This window comes from Mastacembelus armatus, chromosome 6 (assembly GCF_900324485.2).
Source record: "Mastacembelus armatus chromosome 6, fMasArm1.2, whole genome shotgun sequence".
NCBI lineage: Eukaryota > Metazoa > Chordata > Actinopteri > Synbranchiformes > Mastacembelidae > Mastacembelus > Mastacembelus armatus.
In genome coordinates this window covers 8,318,025-8,343,490 of record NC_046638.1, presented here as the reverse complement: position 1 = coordinate 8,343,490, position 25,466 = coordinate 8,318,025, and the positions used below count along the sequence as shown (strand labels likewise).

Here is a 25,466-nt window from a genome sequence, read left to right as displayed (position 1 = left end):
GATTGATACAGTGTGTCCTGTAATATGGGCAACAGCAGTACTGGTGGCATACTACAGTGTATTGCAAGGTCAAAGCTAAACCATACAATTTTATACAGGTATACCAAGTTTCAGGGTCAGTCCTTATCACACTACAAACAGTCCTTGTTGTTATACAACAAAAGTGTCACCACAACACATCTACGGTACATTGTGGTGGAAAAGGAAGCCCTGCAAATGATGGACTGACTGAGAAAACAGACAACAGGGAAGGGATGAATCCAGCAGCAAGTAATGCTGTGTAACAGGGAAGAGTTTCAAATCTAACTTAGGCAGGGGGCAAATGACTACAATCAATGCCTGTGTGGCAAATATGACAAATTTACTGCAAACTGGGGCAGAATAAGAAAAAAAATCCCATATCCAAACACCCTTCATTCATTTCCTCCGTAAAGCGCATCGCAGCACGGTTCTGCTAAACAAAGTGACAGTAATCAAATCCAAACATCTGTTACAACAGTGATTGAGACGAGGCTCCTGTGCAACATGCTGTTACCTGTGCACACACACACTGTCAGCATCAATCTAGCCGTCAACCTCTATAGCAACAATCAAAAGAAATACTAATAGCCAAACTGAGCACTTGCAGGGCCATTGTGGTAACAGAAATAAGGCAAAAAAAAGTTCCTCAGCTTCAACACAAGTTCTGTTAGGACTTCCAAAATTATGCTACAAGGCTCATGCTATCATAGTTTGACAAAAATATATTCCTGTATCCTCTATCCATGATATATAATATGCAGATTTTGGGACATTTTGTATCTATGGCCCTGTCACTGTTGGATTTGTTCAAATACAATGGCTGAGGTTAGTTTAACAACACTGCAGAATTTTGATTCTGCTTCATTCAATATACTTCACACACAGTCATAAGACCTAAAAGACACCTAGTAGTAGGTTATCTCAATTTAAAAATTTGCTTCCAAAATATAAAAACTGGTTCATTTATTGTCTAGGTTGCTCAAATAATAAAAGCAATTGTCAAATAATATTTCTAAAACAATATTTGCATGTATGTACCAGTTCATTTCCAAGAAAGAACAAAAGAAAATCATAATCAACACAAACAGGTGCAGTGAGGTGCCACTCCAAGAGCTTCATTATCAATCGTCTTTTAAAATTCCAATTCAAAGGAGGTGTAACTGATGGTTTGTCAAAGCAGCTAAAGAAATAGCATTTCCCCACATTTTTAAAAGACAAATTAGCATTTTTTCAAAATGGGGCCAGTGATACCCTCCCATTATCCCGCTCACTAAAACACTGAGGGGAGAAGCAAAGTGATACCACAATAAAGTCTTTTTCCCGGAGTGGGGTGAAGGAATATTTGTCAGATGAGCCAACAAGATGGGTTCCGTGAGAAAGATGATATATTCCCAGTAAGTCAGAGGGAGGAAAATATTCCAAAGAAAAGAAGACTCATAGACATGTTCCCAGTGCATAGTGGTAGTGGCTTCTTATCCGTCCTCCTTAGGTGGTGTGTACCAGCCTGTAACAGAAAGATTTGCCAGTGGATCTATGCCACGGTATCAACTGAGCAACAATGATTCAGAAATATTTACTTACCGTTCTTTTCATGAATCTGCACAAGGGATTTGTATGACTGTTGTGCTCTGGCAAGATTGTACTGGTTCTGAAAAATAGTTTAATTATGTCACTAACTTGTCTGTAAATATCGCCTCTTTGGGGTCTGTCGACTGTAAAATGGTATTAACTTTTACACAGAAAATACAATAAAGCCATCATTGTTCTCCAAGCAGTTGTATGGCCATTCAGAATAACTGGAAACACTTTGCCATTAGAAGTGATATGTAGTGCAAGCGCAAATTCATTTGCAGTGCAGTGTAGTGAGAGATCACCACTGACATCAGTTACCTTATTGGCTCCAAACTGCACCCTGGCTTTTCCTTTCACCAGAGTTGCATTTATCTGCATAATGACAGATTCTATGGAATAGGCACTGCTCCAGCCCTGAAAAACACAATCATGAAGCCTATGAATCCAGTCCCTCTCTTGTCTAAGGTGTGAATAATTATGACGTGTCATTTAGTCACCTGTTTCGTGAGAAGCTCCATGCACAAGGCCCCTCCTCCTAGAACGTAACTGAAATAAAAAAAAATAACACAAAAGCATTAGGAATAAGTATTATTTAAACATTTAAATAAGTAGGATCATATATTTGATAAAAAAACAAACAAAAAAAAAACATGCTCACTCGACTTTCTGCAAATTTGTTGTGCTTTAACTTGATTTCACAATGTCTTAATTTGTCTTGTGGAAGAGAAAACTTGATTTTTGCAAAGAGGCAATATGAATTGTCGTGATTGCAACTTTTGGACATGCCAAGAGATTCAAGTCGCCATTTTGAGGCAAATGTGTTTACGCCTAAGTTTAATGATCAGAACCCTTTAAAGAATCTGTACTATTTGAGAGGCAAGAGAGAAGTGTAGGAGAACACACTGAATGAATTTTCCACAAAATGTTGTTTCAATATACTTGACAGCCTAATTGCGCTGATGTATGGGTGAGGCTTGTGTTTACTTTTAAGTGTCAGGGAAGATAATTTGCAGCCAGTCATAAGCAAACCACACAGCCTGTACAATGCTGTAGTAACATAGCATTAAACAAAGTTCACCCTGTGCCAAAGGATCACACAGCAGCTTTGTAAACAAGTACAGCATAGTATCAACACATCTGCAACAGCTGCAAGCAACATATGGTTTTTCTTTTATTTACAGCCACAGTGAAACCAACTAATACTCTGAATCAATTTCTTCCAATAAGGTCCAAAATCCATTGAAAAATGTGCACACAACAAATATGGATCAAGTCCCAGTGAGTGAACACTTTATTGAGATCATTTCATGTTTGAACTGGGCAGAGGGAGATCTCTACACACTCACCCTCCGGAGAGCACAGGTGAGACAACCCGTACAAAAGGTGGGTCAAAAGGAAAATTATCCTGTTGTGTGAAGAAAAAAAAAAACAAAACAAAAGATTGAGTCTTGAGGAAACTTGTTTCCCCAGGAATAAAACTGACAATGTTATCACAGAACTCACTTTATAAGAGAAATTGAGCAAAATGTAGTCCACTCCTTCCTTTTCTTTTAAGACCTGTAAGTCACTATGTAATGGACTATCTGGGTCTACCCTGTAATAAAGAGCAACAAATCAAATCTAGAACCACACAAAACACTTGGGAAGAAAGACTTTATAAAAAGCAACCAAATGGGAGAACTTACGTCCTTAACTTGACATGCCATTCATAAAGGCTGTCATTGACTAGTTCGACTGAATAAATACCTGTGAGATGAATGACACAAACACACAACTTTAATGAAATGCTAAAACAATACAAAAAAAAAGTAACTTCAAAGAAATGCGTCACTGCAGTTACCTGTCTTGTAACTCTGTGATCTGTAGATCTCCCTGAGTTCCTTCATTAGGCGGTCCGAGGCTTGAACCGAGCCAGAGACAGCACCCTGCAACAAACACCACAAAGATGCATCACATACATCAGCGACACCTGGACAAGGAGTGAATTATATTAATAATACTGAAAAATAGGGAGGCCGACACCAGGACAACCACAGATCCTAAATTGAAAGTGGAATTAATTTCTGGCCATAGACTCAACACTTAGAAGTTATAAACAAGTAGGAAAAACTTCTGAAAAGTTCTAAAAATTCTGTTCCCCTAGCAGTGATAGCACTGATGATTTTCAGACATAAACTTTTGTGGACAGTTCCATTTTACATCAAATTGAGATCACTTTATTTGAAGTTCAGCTTTTGCAGTGGTAAAAAGGATGTCTGATTTTATCTCTTCAGCTGGCATTCAGACTGAGAACACTGCCACGTTGCTGGATGACGACAGACTGCGGTGCTGTGAAAGTTAAAAGCAAACTAAACTTTGCTGCGAAGCCTAGCAGTTTTATTTTCCTGCTGGAACCCTCTGCTGCAGCAGCAGCCACACCGTGTTAAATGAACAATGAGTCTGCGATTCGACACAGTGCTACTGCTGGTCTGAACAAGGCCAAACTGACTGAAATGATGTGACTGTTGAGGATAAGAAAGAAGCATGTCCTTAGGCTACAGTGTAATACTATAGCACTGTAAAATCCCTACAAGTGGGGTTTGCTTCCAATAAATGGTTCTGTTTTGACAAATGGTTCCCAGTCGGCAAAATATCTGGATTGGCTACATTTCAAAGCTACCAAATAGGATTATGATGAGTGTGCTCTAAACTGACAGTGAGTTTTGCATATTAATTTCTTCAGTTACCTGCAACTGTTAAAATCTACTTGGTTTGATTCAATAAAATGCTATTGGACCTGACTTCTATCCAAGACTCTTCTTTGTTTTTGTATTGGTAATACAGAAGTTGACATTAATATAAAGAATTTACAGGGAAAACCAGCTCCTAAGTTTCTCCACTGTATTAGTCAACCAAACTCAATAAATGAAAACATGAACACTTACATTCAAGTGATCCTGTCTCTGGTTTTTGCGAATCTTCTCCAAAATGGCCAGATTTTCTTTTTCTATCCCATCGTCTTCTGACTTTTTTCCATCTACAGGCTCTTCTTCTTTCATCTCATAATGGTCCAGATCTTGGTCCAAGTCAATGTCCTGCTGCCACAGTGTATTAATAATGTTTAGGAACAACATGTAAAACAAATTGGATCAATAATACATAGATAATATTGAACCATTTAACTGTTGGCAACACATAGAAGCACCTCGCCCATTTCTTCTTCCTCTTCCTCTTCAGACGTCACCTCATCTGGCGGCCCATGCTGCAACAGGGTGAAAAACAACATGAGATTGAGTACATAAAAGAGTTTTTAAATGAGAGAGACATGAGAGGATTTTATTCTGGTTTTTAGTGCCTACCTTTCGCTCCTGGGTTATCGGGCCAGCAGGTAGAGGCTGGTCTAACATTTCTACATCTGGATGTTGTGGCAGGTTGTAAAGTCGACACAGATCACAAATGAGACGCTTCAACTGCTGAAGCAGCTGCAAGGGAAATCAGCAAAATAAGACATCCACAGTGATTCTTCCAAGTTCTAGCAGCGTCCATTTTATCTTTACCTGTTCATCTATACCTAATAAAACAACCACTGAGTAAATGTGACATAATCCTTTTGAGAAAGCCTCTGTAAAACTGGATCCAGCTTTTATTAGCCAACCTACCAACGTGCTGCCTTTTCTCACATCCTCTAAGCGCTCCAGCACTTCAGCCAGACTAGGATCATCAGAATCAACAAACCATATTGGGGGTGTTGAGGGATAGGATTCCTACAACAGAGTCAACAACAGGACATGGAAAATTAGTGAGTCATTCGTGTGTATTACACACTTGTCAACAGACTACTTTAACACGTAGAGAGAAAGCTTTTGTTTTCATGAAACAAAAACTACATAAAGTGGCAAAGTGACACATGATTATAAACCAAAAGTCTTAGTTCTTTAATTGGATTTTCCTAATCATGTTGATATCACACTTTTACAAGTGGGAAATTGATAATTATGATATCTCAAAAATGACGTGAGCATGGCATAACCCACTGCAATTAGCATTTAGAGCTGAAATGCTTTGCTGATTATTTGAGTCAGTGTTCAAACATAAATACCATTTACTTCTTATTAAAAAAACAGTTTTCTGACATTTTCTAAACCAGACCTTTCTGGTCTAAAACTAAACAGATACAGACACTGAAAGGGTTCTGGTGACTGACTGAACTATGGTGGGACCACCCTGTACTCGTTTTCTAGTGGCAAGACTGATGCTGAATGTGTCTTTGAGAAGGAGCTGACTCAATGGGGATACTGAGTGACTCGGTTTGTGTCTCAACATGACATGACTATCAAAACAGTTTTTACCAAGCCTGTCTGGGTCCTCAAATAAGAGCAAAAATTGAAGTGCGTGCTTGTTTCTGCGCAGAGAGAGGATGTGGTCAGGATGTTAGGAAGGCGAGAGAAATATCTGTGACACCTGAACAGTATACTAATACTGTAACTGCTCACTGCTCCTCGGTTGTTAGTGACAGCACCAACGACGTGTTCAAAGATTATTTTGAGCCAATGATAATGTATGTACAACCCGATTGAAGCAAGGTGATACTGAAATGCAGAAAAAACACCAGGCCCACAGCTGAGCTCATCTTATTAAATATTGGAAAAACAATCACACCCAAGTCAAGCACAATGTAGACTACATCATATCACACAGTAGAAAGCTATATGTCTTGGTGTCAAAATAAAAAAAAACAATTGACATCGCCGCCTGGATCTGTGCTACTAAGTTCACCACAGGGATCTGTCTATTTACTGATAATGCAGAAAACAGTGGAACAACATTCCTTTAAAGCCGCTTCTACTTAACGCTGTAGCGTTAACTGTGGACGAGACACGGAGATTATGTCTGTTGAAATACGGGTTAAAGGGCGACAGGGATGTTGTGAAAGTTCCCCGGTGCCTGAGTTCAATAACGTTAAGATTAAACTAGACAGGGCTGAGTGCTTAGAAAGTTAGCAGATGTAGTTACTGCGGCTAACAACACCAGCTAACGTTACTTTCGTTTAGGAGGCTAGCAAAAGCTACCGCAGCGTCGTTACTAATCGACGTTTCAGTGAATTTAACACCGGGGCTCTGGGGTTTTCTTTACCCACATGGGTTTCTTAAATATTGATAACCAAACAGTGATTGTTAACAAAAGCCGACACTTCATTCGTAGTTAATTTGTCAACACGGAACCTTCTGCGGAATGATTTGGTTCCAGTCGATAGCCAGTGACCGGGCTAGCTTGTGCGCAGAGCTGGCCTGGACTCACCGTGATGTTGCAGTGAATGATCAGCAGCTTCTCTCCTGTTACGTTGAACTGGCAGCTGAGTTCATCGGGTTTCCAGTCTATTATTCGGAAACGCTCGTGGTTTGGGTCAAAAATTGACTCCAGAAACTTCAGTTCGGCCTTCAGCCCCGACACCGACATCTTCTACTCATCTCAAACCACCAGGCCGCTGGCAGAGGGGAAGTCGGGGCGGATTGAGACCGCGCAGTTGGGTCTGGGCTACGGATCTCGCATGTTAGCGTGAGAACAACAACAAAGGGCTGAGTGTTGGGTTTAAGGTGTCCACTGTCAGTACTGACAGCTATAAGACTGTATAAGTTTAATTTCAATACAATGTTTTGTTTTATTATTTTGTTCTTATTTTATTAATAATGTGATCATGCTTGTACGAAATGAAAACATTCTGACTAACCTCTTTAAATAAAACAATAAAGAGCCTTCACAGTATATAATATACCCTCAAGCAGAATTTAAGAAATTTCAAAATAAAGCCTCCAGTTTACCGTGTTGGTTTTTGGTTCATTGGTTTGAGGTTTGGGGGGAAATTTGCACCACAGAACAGAATCAGGTGAACCCTTTATTATCCTGTGTCAACTCCAGTTTTAGAGCCTTTTCTTTCTTTTTTTTTTTGTTAATAGGGTTTTTATGGCTAAAATCAAGGTGTGTATCATCAAATTACAGACTAACTAACAGACACACACACAAAAAGAAAGGTAGCATTTCATTAGAGGTCTCTTCTGCATTGTGCTTGATGGGATTATGCAGGTAATAGTGGCTAGACAGCAAATATTTGCCCATGGGCACAGGTTCATCTTGCTGTATAGAAAAATAGACATAATCAAAAGCATTACCTTTACACTATAAAAGAATCTGATTAGCAGGTAAATTGTGCCACTGATAAAAAACAATGTTCCTTTTATAGCTGTCGCATTTGATAACTGTAAATGACAGCAACATATGTTGGATTATAATCAGGCCCAACACTCTGACCCTGCAATACCTTTGTGAAGCCTGATCAGTTCAGATTTTCTGAAGGTGTGTCAATCTGTGGTCATTTTCAGCATCTGTTCCTATAATGCAGTTCAAAGTCCAGCTCCCAAAACGTCTATATTGTTCCAGACTAAGTGACCAAATTTTATAAACATTCTCTATAGTTCATAGTGCTCAGCTTATTTTACAGCTGCACTGTATGTGAGCTACAATGTCATCATTACAATCAGTATGTGCATATTACATCAACAGGTACCTCCCAATCCTACTGCAAGTGGAACAAAATCAATAAGGTCTCAATAAAGCTTTACTTTAGCAATATTTTTATACCGATGATGATTCTCTTTATAAAACACAATATACAGTATACTGAACTCAAGACGTTACAGCAGAGCAAAACTAGCATATAGTCCTCAAGGTGCAAATGACAAGAAGCATATTTTGTGAAAAACAACATAATCAAAGACTAAATATAATGACATACATTATGTCATCTTAAAGGCAAAGACCTGACAACCATGAATACCCAACCTATTATTTACTAATATGATGCAAGATTTTGTTGTACAATAGATTATAGCAGTGGTTCTCACCCTGTGGATTAGGATTTTATAAAATGGACCCAAGATTACCATGTAATTGCATGTTCAAAATACAACATTTATACAAATCTGTGAGGGGAAAATCAGTGTTTAAATTGGTGACCATCTGATTAATTGATTAACCAATAGCCTTCATAGTGCTGTGCTTTTTTTGTCACTTATCTTTGCATAATGATATGTGGTCATCAGGAGAGAGCTAATTTTCCACATGGATTAATGTTCCTTGCAGTACAGCCAGAGCTGTATGGTTGTTTTAGCTCCATGTTTGTTTGTTTGTTTTTGTTTTTGTTTGCTAGATATAGCTGCAGCAGTCATGGTAAACAATACTGGTCTGTTTAGGTAAAAAAGTCACAAGCCATTGAAAAGTATTATATACTGACTTGACACTAGATGGCACAAGAGATAAATATACAACTAAACGTGAACTGCTAATAAGATACAATGTCCAATAAATGTTTTTTACAACAAGACCCTTATCTAGAGCAGTGAACACCTTTTTTTTTTTTTTTTTTTTTTTTTTTACAACAGACCTGTGCTTATTTGAACTTTCAACAGCACCTGACTTTAAAGGACAGCCAGGGAGGTGCATTCACTGTTTTTCCAACTGCACACAAAACGTGCTATCTTGCTGAATAACTAACACTGTAGCTGACAGAACACTTTGAAATTGGACTACCTTTCTTGTACTTGTGGATTTGGGTAAGTGTTACAATTACTAAAAACATAAAATACAAAAAAGTACGAACACCCATGAAATATGTGATCCTTTGAACACAGTGAAAAAGTTTAACAGGAAGGACATCTTAGTAACAGTCACTGCCATCCAGCTATGTGTGAAGATATTTTTTAATTTATGCTTGTGTTAAATGTGTTTATGAAGAGTGTTTATGCGTGTATGAAATACCTAAATTCAAACATTTTGGGAGTGACAGAAAAATTTGGGTTTGGGGAACTCTTTTTTTTCCCCTTACATTTGGAACACTAATTCAAATTCAATTTAAATATTCAAGCAATGTACAAGTACCTCAAAAACTGTATTTAGCATTGAGTATGTTGAGTAAATGTACTTGTATTCCACAGCTGCATTTCATGTTATAGTCTGTGAATTGTAAACACTAAAACTGTGCCAACTAGGCATAGAGTATTCTCCTATTGACTTGTTTTGGTGTATTTTTAAGGTCATCAGGATGAAGCTGCCTCATGTGTCTGCAATCACCTTTATACTACTGTTGATTCAAGTCTCTGGTGCATCAGGGGGCAAAGTCCTGGTGTTCCCATTGGATGGAAGTCATTGGGTAAACATGGAAGTACTCATTGAAGAATTGCATGTCAAAGGCCATGAGGTTACTGTAGTTCGGGCAGCTGATAGTTGGTACATCAGAGAGAAATCTCCTTTCTACACCGCTGTCACCCTTCCCAGTCATGGTGGATTTGAGGAAAATTTTGAAACCTTTTTGTCTCAACAGCTGGAGATCCGGCTTCAGGCCAACCCGACTCCTTTTTGGTCTCGCATCTGGACTCGTATTCAGTTGCAGCGGGTGATTGTCGAGCAGTTTTTTCAGTTCCATAAGAAAATGAGTGAAATTGTGGTTCAGATGTTTGAAGATGAAAATCTGATGGTATCCCTCAATGAAGCAAAATATGATGTGGTTTTGACTGACCCTAGCATTGGTGGAGGGGCAATACTGGCACGTCAGCTTCAAGTTCCTCTTGTTTTCAATGTTAGATGGACAATTCAAGGTGAAGCTCATTTTCTTCTTGCCCCATCACCTCTGTCATACATTCCTTTCACTGCTACAGAGCTGACAGATAAGATGACCTTCCCTCAAAGGGTAAGGAATGTCCTGAGTTATATCCTTGGGATGTACACACAGTCATCTATCACAGAACCTCATTACAAACCAATAATTGAGAAGTACTTTGGTCCTGATGAGGATTACTCCACATTTTTCTTGGATGCTGATATATGGCTAATGAGGAATGATTTTGTCTTTGAATTTCCACGTCCAACAATGCCAAATATAGTCTACATGGGTGGATTTCAGTGCAAGCCTCCAAAACCGCTGCCTGACGACTTGGAGGAATTTGTCCGGAGTTCTGGAGATCACGGAGTCATTGTGATGACCTTAGGAACTTTAGTTGCGAAGCTTCCTCAGGATGTCACTGAGGAGATTGCTGCAGCCTTTGCTCAGCTGCCTCAAAAGATTGTATGGAGGTACACAGCACCAAGGCCAGCTAAAGTGGGAAACAACACATTACTTGTCAACTGGTTGCCACAGAACGACCTCTTAGGACATCCCAAAATTAGATGCTTTGTGACTCATGGAGGCACCAATGGGGTTCAGGAAGCAATTTACCATGGAGTACCTGTAGTTGGACTTCCCTTATTCTTTGATCAGCCTGATAACCTCTCAAGAATCAGAGCAAAGGGAGGAGCTGTGATTGTGGACATTGCCATGCTTGATAGACACATCTTTGCTGAGGCACTGATGACTGTTCTTTACAATAAGTCTTACAGGGAAAACATGCAGATGCTCTCAAGGCTGCACAGAGATCAGCCCATGAAACCACTGGACCAGGCAGTGTTTTGGATAGAATATGTCATAAGACATAAAGGAGCCAGACATCTGAAGGCACACTCTATCAAGATGTCCTGGTTTGTTTACCACTCTCTTGATGTCATGGCTGCTTTGTTGGCAGTTGTTTTGCTTGTATCATTTGTCTGTATTTTATTTGTAAGGCTGCTGTGGAGAATGATTTTTGATTCGAAAAAGGCTAAACATGAATGACCTGAAATATTAAAGGTGCATCCCTCACATCCCACCTCTATTTTCCAGGTATGAAGGAGGGTACAATACAAACAGTATACTGTTTCCAGTTATCTAAAACACATTTAAAGTGTGGTCCTTTTTTCCTCATTTTAAGTCAATATTTTTGGGGACTTCCTAAAAGGGACCTTAATCTACCAAAATAAGTTACAGTTTTTTAGTGGAAAGACATTATCTGTTTTTTCAAAGTGTGATAACTGTAAAAAGGTCTGACTAGCTGTCAACTCAGGCTTTACACTGCTTCATTGTATTACCTATAAAGATTAAAATATCATGTAAAAAATTAAGCAAAAACTAGGTATTTTAAATTAGATTAGATAAAATTCCTGCACAACTGACAGAGTAGGCAATAAAATACACATGTGCATGCATAGCATGGCTCTGAAGATGGCATTTATTGGAAATTATTTGATCATGTGTCACAGAGGATGATTTTCATGTTTTCTGTTTTCATGAAATGGTGGTACTACAGAAATTATGGTTTAGGCCTAAAATTTAGTAAAGTAATTTAGATGTGTGACAGCTGAAATGGACAGAACATGCGTGTGTGGTAGCTAAGTTAGTAAATTAGGCTACAGCCAGTGTGAGGCTGTCGTCACCGTATGTTAGTTCGAAGAGAAATTGGATTAAAAGTCAGCTTAAAGGCCCAGGTGCTGTTGAGGTTAGGGTTTAGTCAGGCTGAGAAACTGCTTGAACAAAGACACAATTTGAGCTCTTCTGATTGGTTGACAGCTCAAAGAAAGTTCCGGTCAAAGGTTTAAATCACTAAATCACTGAACTGAATTGCAGGTAACCATAGCAACAGTACTGAAGCTACACTAACCGACTAACTTTGGCTAAAATGGCTTATCCGCTGTTTAATATGACTTCAAACAATTTTCACAACCGGAATTCGTTGGAGGGTAGAGTACAAACAATACTGTATTTTCTATCTTGTCCATTTTTTTCTTTTAATAGACTTCTGCTCCACTTTGTGACGGGACCCGTTTGACTTCGCGCTTCTCGAAGATATCGCGGGATTTGAGACCAAACGGGTGGTTAGAAAGGTGGTTCCCTTGATGCGCCGGGCTGACAGCAGAGGGCTGTACAGGTAGCTTGCAAAGAGGACTGTCGGTTCCAGCTAGTCTACCTAGCGACACTTCCCTCTGCGTGACACCATTGGAGTGTGTGGAGGAGCGAGTGTCGGCGAGTCCTCCTCGCATCATCATATCCCACTCACCTTAGCAATCGCTTACCGGCATTTTCCATCCCCCGTCTTCAAAGATGATACCTGGCAAACGAGGAGCTGCAGTCATGCCCTTCTCGGTGGTGATATTTGGAGCGCTGATGCTGCAGTCCGTCTCTTCCCAGAGCGGTAGGAAACGAGATCTTATTGGGGGGGGGACGACGACACATGAACCTAAAACCACATCATGGCGAAAATGCGGTTCTCATGGATTCATGTCGCATGTATTTTGACATTTTGATATTTTTAAAAAATAAATCTTCTCATCAAAGACGTTTGTGTTGTTAAGAAAGCTGTCCAACACGAATATCTGTCCTGAAGCCAAGTCTCATTAGATAATCCCTTAACGTTGCATTAGACTCAGATATCATCGAATGAAGCGCTGTTTTTTTCTTTCTTTCAGAGCGTTTGAAATGAAGCGTCCATAAATCATTAATAGGCAACAATTTTTATTCGATAGGCTGAAGTGGGCCACATGGAGGCCTGTGCAATGCCCCTAAAATGTCCTTTGAAGTATGGAGCTGAATACAGAGTCGAAATATGCGCTGTTCGGTCAACAAGGGCAAGTTTTGCTCACTAGATTTGCGAATAGAGACATGGTGTTACGCTGAAGTTCGAAGTCTGATATGTTTTTCTGATTAGCACACACACATACACACTGTGACACACAATCAACATGCTGTTACGCTTGCTCAGATATGTGAGGATATGGCTTTGGTGGAATCCAGCAGGGCATCACCAACTCCTCTCCTGCAGGGTGAGATTATTCTCTGCATCACTCTAGGTCTTTGTGACACATCATAACATGTATGTAATGACATGCATGTCCACAGTGCTGCTCTGTAAATAGCATCAGTCCATTTTACTGCATGCTTCTATTTTTAGAGCAGAGATGCTGCACTGGGAAGCATGGCTTTAATGTCCTTTTGCAACAGTGAATCTGTCAACCCTGAGATGTACTGCACTGCAGAATGGCATTGATTTCTCAGTGCAGTTCTTCTTGTCCAAATAAGCCTTTGCTGATAAATCTCATCCCCACCAAACAGATCTGGGTAGTGTAACCTGGTGTCAGCTTTGTGCAGTGTAAATGGTTGATGTAGTTTGTATCTCCTTGCAAGTATTGTGTGACAGTATGTGTGAATTTGTTTGGCTTTGGCCTTCCCCGAAGTTGACCATGTGTAGGAATGCATTACACGTCTCTTCCTATAGCCTACTGCACACCCACTCTTTTTTAATCAGCGCTCCAGTGATTAAAGCTGCATATGGTTAAATGGAAAGGCAGTTTATCTGACAGATGGCAATCTTTTCTCATCTTCTGTACTGGCTTTCAGCTTACAGATAGGCAGAATGGTTCAGAGAATCATATACCAAATATCATTAATATATATTATGCCATTAGTTTATATCTTGTTTCCTGTAGTTCTTTGTCCAGCTGAATCTGATAATACAAGATATTAACACACACAGCAGCCAACCACCTCACAGAAATAATTTGTGTCTGCTAATGGTGGTTCATATGTGAAGCTATTTCCGCTGAGGCTCCTCTAAGGATGTGCGTTTCATCTTAAGTAGAAAGGCTTTTACAAAGAAGTATGCCTGGTAGTATCATGCAAACCATTCTTTTGTAATTTCTCACATGGACGTAACAAAAACTACAAATAGGCTGAAGGTCTCAATTATTGATCAGAGGATTTTGTTAATATAGTAATAGCAAAAGTGCAGTGAGGATTTACGGTTCATTTTAATTTATAAGCAGAGTTGTCAAGATGTTTTCAAAGCCAGAGTGCAGTTATGCTGACAAGTAACCTGACATAAATTATTCACCTTAAAAATATAGACAATAGGTTTGGTGCTGAGATCACTTCCATTTTCAAATATGATATCAATCAGAAAATGATGAAATGCTAGATTATGAGTTCATTTCTGCATTGGAACTTTAATTTGTGCAGCATATAAAACTGTAGATGTGTTTGCAAAATGGAAAAAATACATATAATAAAGAATCTAAAAAGCTTTTAGTGGAGTATTTAGGAAGCGAAATGTGGAGTATTTAGGAAGCGAAATGTGAACATGGAGCTTGAAATTATTAAGTACTATCCATTTAATTTGAAGTAGGGCTACTAGTAGTAATTATTTTTTTTTATTCATTCCAATTATTTTCTCTGTTTGTCAATTACTAGTTTGGTCAGTACTGTGTTAGGAAATAGTAATTTAAAAGGGCCATCACAATTCCCTAAAACCATAAATGACATCTGTTCATTTTGTCTGAAAACACGTAAAAGATCCAATGCTGATCAGAATAGTAGCACATAAAACAAAGAGAATCAATAAGTCCTTATAAGCTGCAGTTTGGAACTAGGAAATGTTTTTTTTTTCTTATGAAAGACTTGAATTATGAATTGATTCATTTAAAAAAAAATGGTAAGTTTTTCAAGCACATTAAAAGTAGACTGCTCAAAGTATATTAATGGTTCACGGTGTAATATTCAGTTAGCAAAAATAATCAATAATCAATTTGTTGTCATTAGTGTATAATCAACAGAAAATACCAACTGCTGCAATTACTTTTAAATGAGCCTTTTAAATCTACATGGGGAGCTGATCTCCTTTTACAGAGGCAGTCATGTCGCACTGCCATGTTTCTACAGTAGCCCAGAATGGACAAACCTCTAACTATAGCACTTTAAATTAAAAATAATGTATGCACCAGTTTAAAGATCACCTTTGGTTTGCTTGGATATAACAATAATGTTAGCTCACTTATGGTGGTAGGCTACATCAACATGAAAAATATATGTTAAAGTAGGCAAAACATTCTAGATAATGTTAAAACTCTGATCTGTCATTGTCCATCAGGACTCATGTCTCCTCTAATAGAATATTCATTTAGCATCCAGTTAGCTACTGAAATATGTGTTGCAACCATTTTGGTACATTAACTGGGACAGTGGCCAGAATTATGTCGTATTGCACTTCATCATCAGAAGATCCAGAGAATATATCAGCAAGGAAAGACTCATGAATATTTGAGGCCATCTGTTGTCAGGTTGATCTGCTGCATTTTCAGTGAGCAAGAAATTAGCATCAATTTAAAGTGCAAGTCAGTCTCCAGAATAATTTAAAAAAGTGGAGTGATGATTTTTAATAATTAGCACATTTTCCACATTTCACATTTTAACCAAGAAAGCAAACTGTACTTGGAAACATAAAACAAGCAGAATGAAATAATACTGAACTTTTAAAGACATTTAATCTTCAAAATGAATTGGAAAAACAATTTTGAAACATCTGTGATGGACTGATGACCTGTCCAGGGTGTACCCCTGCCTTTCACCCAAAGAGAGCTGGGATAGGATCCAGCAGATCCCTGTGACCCTAAATAGGAATAAATGAGTATAGATAATGAATGAATGAACTTGAAATATTCAGACTGCATAAAGAAAATGTGACCAAATTTGGAGGTTATATATAATATAAAAAAGAAAATAAGTACATAAAAGAAATGTAAAAAAGAGAAATTAACAAATAGACGCTTTTTAAAGGCAGTCTGAGTTGTAAAACCAAATGAGCATTACTTGATGTTCTGACTTTCTACTAATTAACAAAATAATAAATCTAAATATATATATATATATATATATATATATATATATATATATAAAAATAATAAATATGTTTGTAACAATTAAAAAATATTAACATTAATTAGAACATGAAGAGCATTACTCTGCATCCATTTTGGTGTGTGCAGCTTCTCAAGTGTAAGAATTTGCTGCTTTTCTTGGTCTAATGTTACAGTAACTTGAATGCCTTAGGGTGTTGGACTCATGGTCAGACAAAACGAGACCCTTGATGATTTCTGCGACAGACGTAGTGGCAGGCGTTTTTTGCTGTTATAGAAACAGTTAATTGGTTAGAACAGGGAAAATCATCTGCCAATGAACTGCTAATGAAAGTAATTGTCAGTTCCATCCCTTGACACAAGACCCATGTAACCTCATGCCAAAACTGAACAAATAACACGGGTGACGCCATTCAAAAATGTACAGCCCAGTGGCGTGCAGGGACAGTGCTACTAGCTCAGCACTTTGGACACATCTAGATGATCTGAAGTGGCAGGACTTGTCTCTCAGCAGTTCTGTGTTAAGAGCTGAGGTGTTAGTTTTTAGTTTTCAGTGCTAGTCATGTTATCCAGTGGTCATATGCAGGCATGAATATGAGCCTATACATGGGCTGGTCTTGATGAACCACTTGTGGACTGTATACCAATGTTGTAATGTGAAAAATATGCGATTGTCTGTGTCATATGCCAGGTCTGGTTTGCTGTTTCTTTCTATTTTGTTGCTGTTGAGTGCTTCTATGGAAACAGAGGGGGTCTATCACCATGCGCCCACATGCTCCCTAGAGACCCAGAGCTGCAGCTTCTATAAATCTTCTCTCAATCTCTGCTCTCCACGGTGCCTTTAGACCATGCTTATGACTACAGGCCCCCATCGCTCTCCTCCCCCCTGTGCTGTCATGATCAGTTGCTTCGTTTTTATTTGCTGCTGACAGGGAGACATTTCAATCCAGTAAAATTAACAGTACAATCTGGTGTCAGTGTCTCCATTATCAAGTAATTATATAAACAAGCTTTTCTAAGCCTTAATGATGTTTTCATTATACAGACAAAATGTACTGGAAATAATGACAAGGTCACTTGGAGGACTTCTGGATGCGAGCGCTTTGTGAGCCAGGCACAAATTTTATATGATGTCATTAATTGGACAATACCAAGTGAGAGCAGCCTTGCAGGGACGTCCCCGAACAATTGAGTTGCAGCTTTGCAGGAAGGCGTCTCTCTCCCTCTGTGTGTTCATTAGTTGAAATGTTAAAATGACCCTTGCTTACAGTTTGATGATTGATTGTATGTTGTATATTTGAGTTTGAGCAATTAGTGGATTCATTGAATACTTGACAGACATTAAACAGCAACAACATTTTATAATCCATTATTGGTATTTTTGAAAACTAATCAGCACCTAGAATTTGATCATTTACTTAAATTAAAAAGACCATGTCTGGTTTTAGCTTTTTGAATATGAAGGTTTTCTGCTTTAATTACGGTACATAAACTTGGGCTCTCAATAACTGAGATGGATATATTTCACTATTTTCAGGCTTTTTTAATAGATCAGACAATTAATGGATTAAAAATACAAAACTTTTTATTTATTTATTTTTTCCTAAAGTTTAATCAGCTTTTGTTTCCATTATTTATTGTCTCTCTTATTTTTTTACATTATCTTTTTTTTTCCTCTTTTTTCCTGTTCTTGTTCCCTTTTTTTTTCTTTCCATCCTACACCTGTTTTCCTTATAACTTGGGCTGATCTTTGGACATGCTGACCCCCTAAACCTACACCACCACCAGCGGGTTTTGTGAAATCACCTCTTTCTGAGACTAAGCTCACAGGTGACACCTTTGAGCTCTACTGTGATGTAGTTGGAAATCCCACCCCAGAAATCCAGTGGTGGTACTCTGAGATCAACCGAGCCGATTCCTTCAGGCAGTTGTGGGACGGCGCCCGTAAGCGACGAGTGTCCATCAACACAGCCTACGGCACCAATGCTGTGAGTGTTCTGGGTGTCTCTCGTCTCACTCTGGATGATGCTGGGACCTACGAGTGCAGAGCCAGCAATGACCCGCGACGTAATGACATGCATCAAAATCAAGCCACTACCTGGATCCGTGCTCAGGCCACAATAATGGTGCTGCAGAGTGAGTGGTCAGTGTAGAGGATCCTCCTTCCATCCCCGCTAGCGACTAAATTTAACAGTTCCTGTGTGATTCAGCCTCCCTCAAACCTCTCCAGAGGACTGCTAGCTTCCTTTATAGACGTCATCCTCCCCTACAGACCTGGAAAGTGAAGAAAAACACAACTTGTCCTCATGTTATCTTTTCCCACCAGAGTTGAGTAGCATTTTGCATTGTGCTTATCCCTTCTTTCAGTACATCCTTCAGCCTACAGCCAGTAGAGCCCAATTTTCTTTCCTTTTGTCTTTACTTCATGTTTCTTTCCCTGTAGCTCTCCTTTTTTCTTGTCCCTAATTTCAATATTATTACAGTCAGATTCAGTATATTTTTGTCATAAGTATTTTATTTGTGCAGATTGACTATAGTAGTTGCCCAGTTTTCGGTGTAACCTTAATCATAATTAATGCTAAAGATTTAATTTCCACAGGTCCATCTGTCTTATCTCAATACTTTTTTGGTGTTGAGCACAAAGTACTGGATGCTGTCACAAAATGTGCAACCTTTACATATTGTTTGATCAGGTTTATAATCAAAATATGGAGAATTTTAGACGATTAAATGTAGGCAAAGCAGTTGTACAGCTGATGCCGTTTACTCATTGACAGCTTGTACCAACTGTGAGATTTAAAGGCTTTAAAAGGATTTTGTTACAGAATACGATTACTTTTCACAAGCTAAGGTATCAAAAAAAGTCATTTGGTATCAGTACCAAATCTTAACTGTCTGGTTGGTGCTAGTTTTTAAAAATGTTTAAAACCATACCAAGCTGTTCTGTAGATTTGTGTGGGCCGTAATTACTGTTCCAGCTAGAGTACTCAGATTGAGAGTTTCACCGGTACAAATAAGATGCAGATAATCAGGATTAGGCAGAATCCAAACTTTCCAATGAAAGGCATCGCTGATTAAAAGCTAATTCAATCATGGACAACCACAGGTTGTATTTGGACTGTAACCTAGAGCCTGCTTTACAGTCTCCTAACATGAGTAATTCTCTTATCATTGCTGAATCGTGAGTTCATCAACGTCAGCGGGAATGAGTTTCATGAAAAGGTTTTGTGAAAGAACCTCCGCACCCTCACCCAAGAATCCTGGTCAGCAATGCCTTCTGTCATAGCTGATGTTTCTCTCTTACAGCGCCATCAATTGCCACTTCTGAACACAGCACACTTCCTGTGGAAGGAGACTCTCTCACACTGCAGTGCAACCTGACCACTGCCCACAGTGCCCACCAAGAGAGCTACTGGATGAAGAACGGAGAGGAGATCTCGGACACACGCAGCCAAAATAAGAATATCGAGTACAAGTAGGAGTCATGGCAAACTCTTATGCAACATTTGTGTGTGTGTTTCCGTGTGCATTAGTGCTAACCACAGAGTTTAGGAGCCTGATGTGGACTCATGTCAGGTGTGTTTATGCTCTGCAGGCTGAACAAACCAAGAGGAGATGACGCCGGTGTGTACATGTGTGTTTACACCTTTGAGATGGCTCCTCCAGCCAACGGCACCATCGAAGTTAAATGTAGGTGTTGATTTGTGAGCTGAAGGCGTTTTTGTCAATTTCAAGGTCACTTTAGAGATGTCACCAGTAAAAATGGCATGAGTGGCCTTAAGCTCTAGCAACCCTGTCCTGTGCAGACCTGTGATTTCAAACAGTGCTGCTGGCTGTTCAGGGGCAGTTGGCGCCCTTGACACCTCCATCTAACCAATGCCCCAGCTCAGTAGAAGCAGATGGTGTCTTGTTTGTCTAATGGCAAGGGATTATGTCTCAATGGTAAAATCTGGTCTTTTCTGCTGATACACACAGAATTACTATGGAGGCCATTTGGATTTGGTGATGGTTTACTTTTTTAATGGGGCATATATGCATTCAGGAAGAGAAAGATTTATCACCAGGCATATTTACAGTTTACAGAATAATACAGTTTACTGGTGCTAAATTGGTGGCGAGTACCACATTAAACATTTTTGTTTACACAGAAGTTAGACAGGTTTCCTAATGCATTTTCTTGTAATCATGACTGTTTATTGGTAATCAGCTTTATTTAGTAGATCTAAATGAAATAATGCAACTCTATGTTGCATGACATAGCTGAATTACTGCACTCACTGTATTTCTGTGAATATTTTGAATTTATAACAGCAGATCTTTGATGTTTTCCTTGTTTTAGCTGCTCCTGAGATTGTAGGCCACAAGCGTAGTGAGAATAAGAATGAAGGCCAGCGTGCTTTACTCTACTGTAAGTCTGTGGGTTATCCTTATCCTATCTGGACCTGGCGTAAGTACGAGAACGGAGTTTTTAGGGTATGTGAAATTATATTAATAGATTTTTTTTTTTAAAAAAAAAACATAATATCATCATCAAGAATTATTTGCAATACCGTGCTTGTAATGAGTTCCTGTTCAGGAAGCTTTTTTTTTTTTTTTAACTGTAGAATTGCACCAAAAGGAAAAACTGTTACAAGAGAATAAAAAGAGTAAAGTAAACCAAACAAAAAATATACTGGAGCCTGTCTGTGTTTTATTTCACATTACTTTTGTAAATACAGCATCAAATGATTAGGATTTAAAGCCTTTTGACCTACTCTGAAAAATAAAAGAACCTTTGTTCTCCCTTTGGACTCCCTTGATAGGATATTGACAACTCAACTGGACGTTTCTTCATCAGCAGCAGAGACAATTACACTGAGCTCCACATTGTTAATCTGGACATCAATTTAGATCCGGGCGAGTACCACTGCAATGCCACCAACATAATCAACACTTCTAATGAGAAGTCTGTGCTGAGGGTTCGCAGCCACTTGGCCCCCCTATGGCCGCTCCTTGGGGTTTTGGCTGAAATCATCATCCTGATCGTCATCATTGCTGTTTATGAGAAGCGTAAGAAGCCAGAGGACTTACAAGATGGTGAGTCACTAGCAGTTGGTGCTTAGGACTGTTTTTTTTTTCTTTTTTTTTTTTAAATTCTAGTTTTCTACATATTTGAGTAGAAACTGATTTTACTGGGCAGTTCTAACATGGAACTCTACTGCGAATTCTTTTTTGCATCCAAAACCCAAGAGTGTGGGTGCTGGGCAATGAGCAGACTGTGAAACTGGCTCTCTCTTTCGGTGTCTCTGGTGAAGCTATTCCTTCCCCAAAGACACCCACAGAGTCACCTGACCCTGCACTGTGCCTGCATTCAATAATTCAGTCTGCTGAGGTTGATCCAGTAGGCAGACACTCTTGCAACAGGTCACACATTGTCAGGACAATTCCATTAATATAATATTAATTAGAAATGTGATACTGCAGTGTTTTGGAGGCGGACAGTTTCAGACATTATTGGCTTTCCCGAAATCTTGTGCTATCACCAAGCTGCCACAAGCTTAACCACCATCCTTTTAGCTGCAGAAAGCCTATGCCAACCTGGGATGTTCTTGTACTATTGAGTACTTCATTTTCCAGAGACAAGTCTTATTATAAATTATGCATCAGTGGTATTTGGGTGACCTTTTCCTCTCAAACAGAATTTTAATGTTGTCATATGCTGATTAGATGGAATGTGCAATGAATGACTGACAGATCTTGGTGACACTTTCAGTCAGTGCTCAGGGATATAGTACGGTTCATTACAAGGTGAAAAATGGGTTGAACTTGTTGTGTTTAAGTTACCTTAAGAATCCTCATGGCCTTACAAAATGAGCATAGACCAGAATTGTTGCATATGTTAATAATTTATATTTTAAATTAGTTTAGCTTTGGCAGTTGAATATTTTAACAGATTTTTGTACTATCTCCCATCCTCCCCTTTTCCCATATTGCATAACCTAAACCATGTTTGTGGTAAGTGTGAGACTTTGCATGCTTCATGAATTTCAATAAGCATTCAACCTCATCTTCTTCCAGTTCACAGCACAGTACACAGCTCTTTTTAGCATCCTCTATGTTTACCATTAGTGTCAAGTGTAGTTCCAAATTTTTCAGTTCTTGTGATTTGTATTGTTAAAAAGAGTAACCCTTGTTTTTCTGCATCAAACTCAGAATTACTGCAACAATGAAATGGCGTGCACGTCACTGAAGAATTGAAAATATTTTGTCCTTATCAGTCTACTGCCAATGCTTCCTACTACATTGATAAATTATTGTAACAGTAGAGGGCTGATATTGATGGAGCTGCTTCTCATTAATCTGAGTGGCCAGCTGATCTTTAGGAGCCTTGCTTGTCTGTGCATGACAGCAGTTTTTAAATGTGAATTTTGCCTGTATGTAATTGTTCTTACTTGCTCATGCGTTTTAATGTGGTGTTTGCAGTGCATTCTGTGTCTTTGAGTGACCTCACTATGTGGTTTTATCATGACGTAACAGCCTATTTACTAATATGGATATACATTATGGCCACATACTCAACACAATCTGCACATATAGTATAGTTAAAACATAGGATTTGGCATAAACCTCAGGACCCAGTGTGCCATTAAATGCAGCTACTTTTGCATCTTTCTGTTAAAAAAAAACAACAAAAAAAACAACAAAAAAAAAAACTTGACCACGTGTTCAACTTTGCGTCTACTGATCTTCATTTGTCCGTATTTTCCCTTGTTGCCTCAGATGATGACCCAGCTGGACCAGTGTAAGTATAAACATTTAGCTTTCACTATCTTACTTATTTCTGTTTAGCTTGGTATAGTCATGTGTTTTTTTTTTTTTTTTTTTTTGCTTGTTTGTTTTTTTTTTTTTTTTTTTTTTTCCTGTAGCTTCTCCATATTCTCTTGGTTTTCTGTAGATACACCCCAGTTTTGTGTCACAAGTAACTTGGGGCATCATGTGATGGTGCTTTGCTGCATTTAGATAAAACAGAAAAATATAAGGTAATTCAAGACATTTTTGCAGTCAAAAGTTATTATTTAATTGTTCTTAGTGTAGACGTGATGCTCTGAGACTTAGAAAGGATTAGCACCTGCCCCTTTATAGACACTGTTTTATTTTGATTATTTTGCCTTTTAATTTGAAATAATATGAAAGAAACTTTAAATTCACATCACAAGTTGGTAGAGCACAAAAACATGACTTAAAGGTAGGGTAGGTGATCCTACAAGAACAGCAAGAGGAAGCTCCATTCTGGAAGTAGACAGCTAAAGAAATCCCACCCTTTGGTTCTAACTTGTCTCTAAAGCATTCCTCCAAAACACATCTAGTTTCAGATTTTGCAGCACCCAACTTCTTTTTAGTTGTAGTTTTCTCAAATACAGTCTTCTGTTTGCATACAAAGATACTGTGGGCACAGTCTTTGCCACTGCTCATTAGCTGTAGATTAAAAAACAGAGCGGTAACACGTCTGCCTGCAACACCTTGTGGGAGACTCTTGGCTTATGCAAGGGCAGAGTGCACACATGTAAGAAGTAGGGCGATAGGCAGGTAGACCATCCAATTGTTTTAATGAGGTCAATTAAGAGAGATTAAGAGAAATTCAAGAAATGTAACAAAAAATACTTCTCAAAGGAATCCCTTACCCCACCTTTTTAAATTTGTTATTATTCTAATCAGCAGCCAACAGTATCTAATCATCTTTATGAGATGAAACAGAGAAAGCCAAACCTCATCTGTTTTAATAAATGACTACAATAATTAAACCATGTTCTGTCAGTCATTTGACTGCAGTTACAGTTTCAGTGCTTGTATACACTTCTTTCATTTGAGATGTGAACTGATTGTCATTTGCTTCCTGCTAAAGGAAAACTAATTCAACCAACAACCACAAAGACAAGAACCTCCGCCAGAGGAATACAAACTGAGCAGTCTGCTTGAGTAAGTATTAAATTATTAAAGGGAAGCCTGATGATAAATATGTATTACATGCCTGTGGCCAGGAGTCACAATACAATCCAATATATCACTCACACTACTTGTAAACATAAATAAGACTACTGTCAGGCTGAGCTAATGAATTTTCTCTTTTTGTAGGTTTCTTTACACATTTATTGACCATATGAAGGTAAACAAGAAGGGAACTCGTACCAGTTGTTTATAGGATGTATCGGCCATTAAAAGTAAGGTTGTGGAGGAGTTAGAGGCATGCCTTATGATTTTATTGTGTGAGGTCTGGAGGTACTCAAATTACTATGGAATTATTAACATAACCATTGTTGCTGCATGCAGTTGTTGACGTTTATGATTTTTTTTTTTTTTTTCTTCACAAATTTTACATTTTTACTACTTCTAAAGTAATGCATGCAAGATGTTGACTTTCTGTTTGATACAGAAATGGCTTTTTTGTTCTTTTCTCTGAGTGGCTTCATGTAGATAACCTGTACTACGTGTTCTAGAGGAAAAACAACACTCAGCTATGTAAAAGAAAATCCCACCATAAATCTGGTATGACAGTTGTGTACAGTTTTATCATCCCTCTGCATACCATTTTCTAAGTTTTTTTTTTTTCCCTCAGTTTATCAAACTATTATCAGATTATCTATTACATTTTAAGGGCTTTGCAATGTCCCTATAAATTTGGCTAAGGTTTACTTTACTGTATGTATGTAATGTATGTATTAAATCACTAGTAATGTATCAGATCGCCATTAATATAAAGACTATTCATATTATACAATGCACTTAAATGTTATAAAGAATAATGACAAATTGTATAAACATACTTTAGGAAATTGTACTAATCATTCTAACATATTATTTTCTAATTATGTGTATTGTACAGCATGGCTATTATCCTATGCAATTATTATCCATATCAATATATTGAATATCATTGCCGCTTTTGATTTCTCTGTGACAAAGCTTTAAACTAGTAGGATCACCATAGAGCGTTGACGGCATACTTCACAGCTGCATGAATTCTCTACAGCTGACGTGGGGGGGCAGTGAAAAAAGACCCACGTCAGGACTGACATGTGAAGCTATTCCAAGATCCCAAGTCATTTTTAAGAATAAATATCTTTAAAAAAGAAAACGTGTTTGTTGAGTCGGGTTCTTCCTAAACACTGTAGACATGGAGTTGCACCATCACTGATGCACACAGACTGTCCCTGGGGGAAGCATGTGGAGAACAGCACCACCTAGTGAGACGTTGACTGACTCAGATATACATGTTGAACATGATGATGAACTTATATAATATTCAAAATGTGGGGATAAAATTTTGTTGTTTG

At 38.4% G+C, this 25,466-nt stretch overlaps 3 protein-coding genes across 6 annotated transcripts; 2 read left to right on the top strand and 1 right to left on the bottom strand.

The window, feature by feature from the left end:
- LOC113133166 (ubiquitin-conjugating enzyme E2 Q2-like) lies at positions 1-7,135 on the bottom strand. Of its 2 annotated transcripts, none has more exons than XM_026311777.2 (13): positions 6,871-7,135; positions 5,232-5,336; positions 4,932-5,054; positions 4,778-4,834; positions 4,518-4,667; positions 3,434-3,518; positions 3,279-3,339; positions 3,097-3,187; positions 2,940-2,998; positions 2,091-2,139; positions 1,912-2,007; positions 1,603-1,669; positions 1-1,525 (listed from the first exon to the last, which is right to left on the bottom strand). In XM_026311777.2, the coding sequence occupies exons 1-13, from the start codon at positions 7,027-7,029 to the stop codon at positions 1,494-1,496; spliced, it is 1,134 nt and encodes a 377-aa protein (XP_026167562.1). In that variant the 5' UTR covers positions 7,030-7,135; the 3' UTR covers positions 1-1,493. The 2 variants fall into 2 exon arrangements, with proteins under 2 accessions (XP_026167562.1, XP_026167561.1); XM_026311776.2 differs by having other exon boundaries at positions 4,518-4,670; positions 6,871-7,134.
- Positions 7,136-9,048: 1,913 nt separating this feature from the next.
- Positions 9,049-11,269, top strand: LOC113132949 (UDP-glucuronosyltransferase 2C1-like). The gene is made up of 2 exons (XM_033325262.1): positions 9,049-9,179; positions 9,659-11,269. The coding sequence occupies exon 2, from the start codon at positions 9,668-9,670 to the stop codon at positions 11,267-11,269; it is 1,602 nt and encodes a 533-aa protein (XP_033181153.1). The 5' UTR covers positions 9,049-9,179; positions 9,659-9,667.
- A 1,099-nt stretch (positions 11,270-12,368) lies between these two features.
- On the top strand, positions 12,369-24,735 carry LOC113133072 (neuroplastin-like). 3 transcript variants are annotated; one of them, XM_026311606.1, is made up of 9 exons: positions 12,369-12,662; positions 17,944-18,291; positions 19,462-19,630; positions 19,751-19,845; positions 20,495-20,628; positions 20,958-21,231; positions 22,915-22,936; positions 24,038-24,111; positions 24,268-24,735. In XM_026311606.1, the coding sequence occupies exons 1-8, from the start codon at positions 12,572-12,574 to the stop codon at positions 24,096-24,098; spliced, it is 1,194 nt and encodes a 397-aa protein (XP_026167391.1). In that variant the 5' UTR covers positions 12,369-12,571; the 3' UTR covers positions 24,099-24,111; positions 24,268-24,735. The 3 variants fall into 3 exon arrangements, with proteins under 3 accessions (XP_026167391.1, XP_026167393.1, XP_026167392.1); XM_026311608.1 differs by lacking the exon at positions 17,944-18,291 and having other exon boundaries at positions 22,927-22,936; XM_026311607.1 differs by lacking the exon at positions 17,944-18,291.
- The last annotated feature ends 731 nt before the right edge of the window (positions 24,736-25,466 follow it).